Source organism: Arachis ipaensis, chromosome B07 (assembly GCF_000816755.2).
Source record: "Arachis ipaensis cultivar K30076 chromosome B07, Araip1.1, whole genome shotgun sequence".
Classification (NCBI taxonomy): domain Eukaryota; kingdom Viridiplantae; phylum Streptophyta; class Magnoliopsida; order Fabales; family Fabaceae; genus Arachis; species Arachis ipaensis.
The window spans coordinates 6018307-6022497 of NC_029791.2; the positions used below are offsets into that span (position 1 = coordinate 6018307).

The 4191-nt window shown below is 31.4% G+C and overlaps 1 protein-coding gene across 1 annotated transcript; it reads right to left on the reverse strand.

Annotated features, from left to right (window-relative positions):
• Positions 224 to 1085, reverse strand: LOC107609977 (cysteine proteinase inhibitor). The gene is made up of 2 exons (XM_016312039.2): positions 847 to 1085; positions 224 to 570 (listed from the first exon to the last, which is right to left on the reverse strand). Exons 1-2 carry the CDS (start codon positions 946 to 948, stop codon positions 331 to 333), a joined length of 342 nt encoding a protein of 113 aa, XP_016167525.1. The 5' UTR covers positions 949 to 1085; the 3' UTR covers positions 224 to 330.

A 4191-nucleotide genomic window follows, 5' to 3' on the forward strand; every position in this document is an offset into this window, starting at 1 on the left:
TGTCACCCTACTCTCAATTATAACTTCCATCATTCAATAAGTAATTTTTTATTTTTTATACATTCTATTCATAATGAGAAATACTATTTGTACACTAAAATTAGTCACTAAAATCAAACACCAATATATTTATGTATAAATATATGTGTGGTTTAATTCATTTTTAATGTATATTTATATTCCAACATGTTATATTGGTGGCTGACTTTAGTGGCTGATTTTGGTGTACACTTAGCATAACCCATTGATAATATATTACACCCATTTATAGTATTTCAGAGCATAGCTACATTTATTCCATACATATATTAGTGAAAATTAAATACATAGCTAGATAAGTGCTCTAGACACTGAAGCAGCATTATCATTATCATTTTCATTATCATCATCAGTAACAAGCTTGAACTCTTGCAGCTCCTTGAAGTTCAACCATGGCTTCACCAACACTTTGGCTTCATAAACTTGTTTCTTCTCATCACCATCTTTTGCCTCCATAGTTATTTCATATATGCTTCCAGCAACTACTTGCTTCTTTGCACTTATCACCCTCACAAGCTCCAAGCTTGAATTCTGCAGCAGAAATTAGAAATTATAAACATATTATTCAAATACAAAAATATTAATCACTTATATTTTCTCAAATTCATTCGAACTAAAAGTATTACTTCAAATCATACAAACATAAAAATAGAATAATAAACCCATTTTGAATAATAACCCCACTAACATACTAATATAAAGCACAAGACATTAATTAAGAGACAAAAATAACCCAAATTAAAATGAATTATTTATTTAATCTGGGAAAAAAAATAGAAACAGAAGTAGAAGACGAAGAAGAAGAACCGAATTTTTGTTATGTTCTTCAAGAGCAAAGCGAGCAAGGTTCTGGATCTCAATGCTGTTCTGGCTTCCTTCAACCACACGATTGCCACCTAGTGTAGCCATTTTCTCTTATCTCTGATTTCTTTTCTTTTTTCTTCACCACTTTATAATTTTTTACATGAATTGTGATCTTGGTTTGTTAAATATCTATGTCCCTTTATATATAGTTTGACACTGACTTGCAGGTTCAACGTTTTGAGTGGTTAATAATGGCACCCTCCAACCATATCTAAATACTAATATCTAAATCTCATGTAATTACCCGCACGTGTTTTTATTGGTGCATAGTCTTACAATGATTTGATAGAAAGGATTAATACTTGTAATTTACAATTCCATTAATAAAAGTACTTGAAGTTAAGAGTTAACGATAATTAGAAAATCTCACGTTCATCCTTAGATAACACCAAATTTGTCCCACATCAGGTAATAAAAAAGTTTTATAAATATTTTTAATGTCTAAGAGAGTTGGTTTAGTCCGCCGAGTTGAGTAACGCCAACTTGTGACTCAAGTGAGGGCACCAAGGTGATGGAACATGGTTTAGGCTACGCTTGGTGGGATTAGAAGCTTGCACCATGCTGGCTTGCCCGCTCCAAGTTGAGAGTTGGGCCCTGGCTCCCGAGCGAAGGCTCGAGTGTCCTGGCTCGTAGGCTAGAGGGCACCGCGTCAGGCTGGTTTAACAGAGCAGCGAATACCTCTGGCTCCCAACAGTGGAGGGATCACAAGCTGCTGCACCACTAATCCACAATGCTGGGTGTGCCTAACCATTGAACCATCAACTTTTGTTTTATTCAATTTAACACAATTTTTTGTTATACACTGCAATCACACATTACTATATAATTTACACATACTATTCTATATCAATACTGTTAATTGTATTTTTTGTTTAATCGAGCTTTGTGATTTGTTGATTACTTTATCAGCATTTACATATGCAATTAATCCTAGGAAATAGCGCCATTATAAAAGTTGGTAATAAGTTTCAGTTTTTACCTCCACATGAATTGTACATAGCAACTGATCAATCAGAACAAAATAAAAGCAACGTATTTAACTCACTTGAAGTAAGACTGAATAAATGAATCGATTTGCTGTTTAGCTGGGAGCGTGATGATAACATAAAAACGTGCAAATTGTGTTCTCAATTTCTGAACTCTGTATGAGAAGAATTGAATCTAACATTAAGTCTCGAAAATCTCTTAATGAAATAGATAACAAAGTCCCAACTAAAGACTTGAAAACCAACAGCTCAGTTACCTGCTGAAGATCAGAGACACGTTGTTGCAAATCCCAGTTAGTCACAAAAACAACCACAATTGAAAATGAAGTCCTGCAAATAAGCTTCTCAAAATTAGTGGAGAGTCAGTATTTGAAATAAACGTTACTGGAGCAATAGGGACAAAATTAAGTCGAGATGAAGTTGATAACAGAGAGGAAAATATAGAATCAAGTTAATTATTGACTTTTTTTTTTTTCTTTTCAATTACCAGAGAGACCTATAAACCAGAATCAACAAAATGAAATAGAGTGAAAGTGCTGGGAGTGATAGGAACGCCAATGTGAGTGGATGACGATGCAGTGCGATAGAAAATAATTTCAACAAAGAAGGATCAGATTCAGAATGGTGAAATAAAAAATTGAAAGCAATTCTGAATTAAGGAGATTTACCTGTCAAGACAAGGAACAGTGGTGGCACCTGACGGAGTAAAAGAAAACCAGTGGTGGCAGCGGAAGAGGTCACGGGTTTGCAGTGACGGAGGGAGAATCCACGGAGGACTTGCGAGGGAAGTCAGAGTCACCGCCGAGAAGAGGGTTAGGGGTTTATGTTGGGATGCGATGGTGGGAGTAAAGTCTCACATCGGGCATGTATCTCAAAGAAGAAATGTTTATATTGTTTATGAGAAGAACTATGTTTGCCGAGCTTGGTAACACTGGTTAACACTAGCTTGTTACCTAAGCAATGGCATTACGGTGACGGATTTGGGCCAGAGATTGCGGCCCCTAGGGCTGACCTGTTTGCTCTAAGCATAGAGCACCGAGATAAGAAGAACAGCAGGTCACTGCTTTCTCAGCCTTCTTGGCCTGGTTGAGTGGGCCTTCCATTTTTTTATGAGAAGTTTTTATTACACTTGAATTTTTTTTCACAACAATTAAAAAACAAATCTCCTTTCATATATTTTTTGGAAAAACAAATTTAAAATCAAATAAAAATTAAATTTTACACTAATAAAATTTATAGGTAATCAATTTAATCCTGATAACTTTTAAAATTCATTAATTAACTCAAATTTTATAACTATCTAGAATAAACTAGTAAAATGATATCCCAAACTTTATATCATTGACAAAAAAATCCACAAAAAATGTTAACAACAAATAAGCCTCCTTATAACTTTTAAATTTCATTAATTATAGGTTGAGTTTTATAACTATCTAGAATATAATATATATAAAGATATAGAAAAAAAAAGATAATTATTAAAAAGATATGATATAGAATATTATAATTATTGACAAATTTCATTGTAATTAATCAATAAATATTAACAAATTTAATTATTTAATACATAATACTTTTTAAAAATAGAATCAATACGGAGACTAGCATTAGAACACACTATGTTCAGTATACTTGGTTCTAAAACTTAAACTCATGAATGATAAAATAAAATACTATAATAACATTCACAAAATATAAAAAAGAACCATGATAATTTTTAAAAGAATATAAGATAAAAAAATTAAAATTATTGATCCACGAAAATATAAGAAAGAATAATGATAATTATTAAAAAAATACGAAATAGAATATTAGAATTATTAACGAATCTCAACATGATTAATTATTAAATATTAATTTGTGTACGATTAATTACATAATGCTTTCTTAAAATATGATTGAGAAAAAAAATGTATACAAACTGTCACCATAACGCATTATGTCAGCATGTTTGACGCTATAATGCAATCCGTTACGTTATAGAATAATATAATGATAATCAACAAATTTTATCATAACCTGTTGTAGAATAATATAATAATAATTGACAAATCTCACCATAATTAATCATTTTTTTTGTCTCTCTCATCATAATTAATCATTAACAAATCCAATTATTTAATACATAATATTTTTCAAAAATAGCATCAACTTGTAGACTAGTATCAGAGTGCACCACATGAGCATACTTGACTCTAAAACTTACGTTCATGAATCATGAAACGAAATACTATATAACACATATAGAAATATAAAAAATAATCGTGATAATTTTTAATAGAATATAGAATAAAATTTTAGA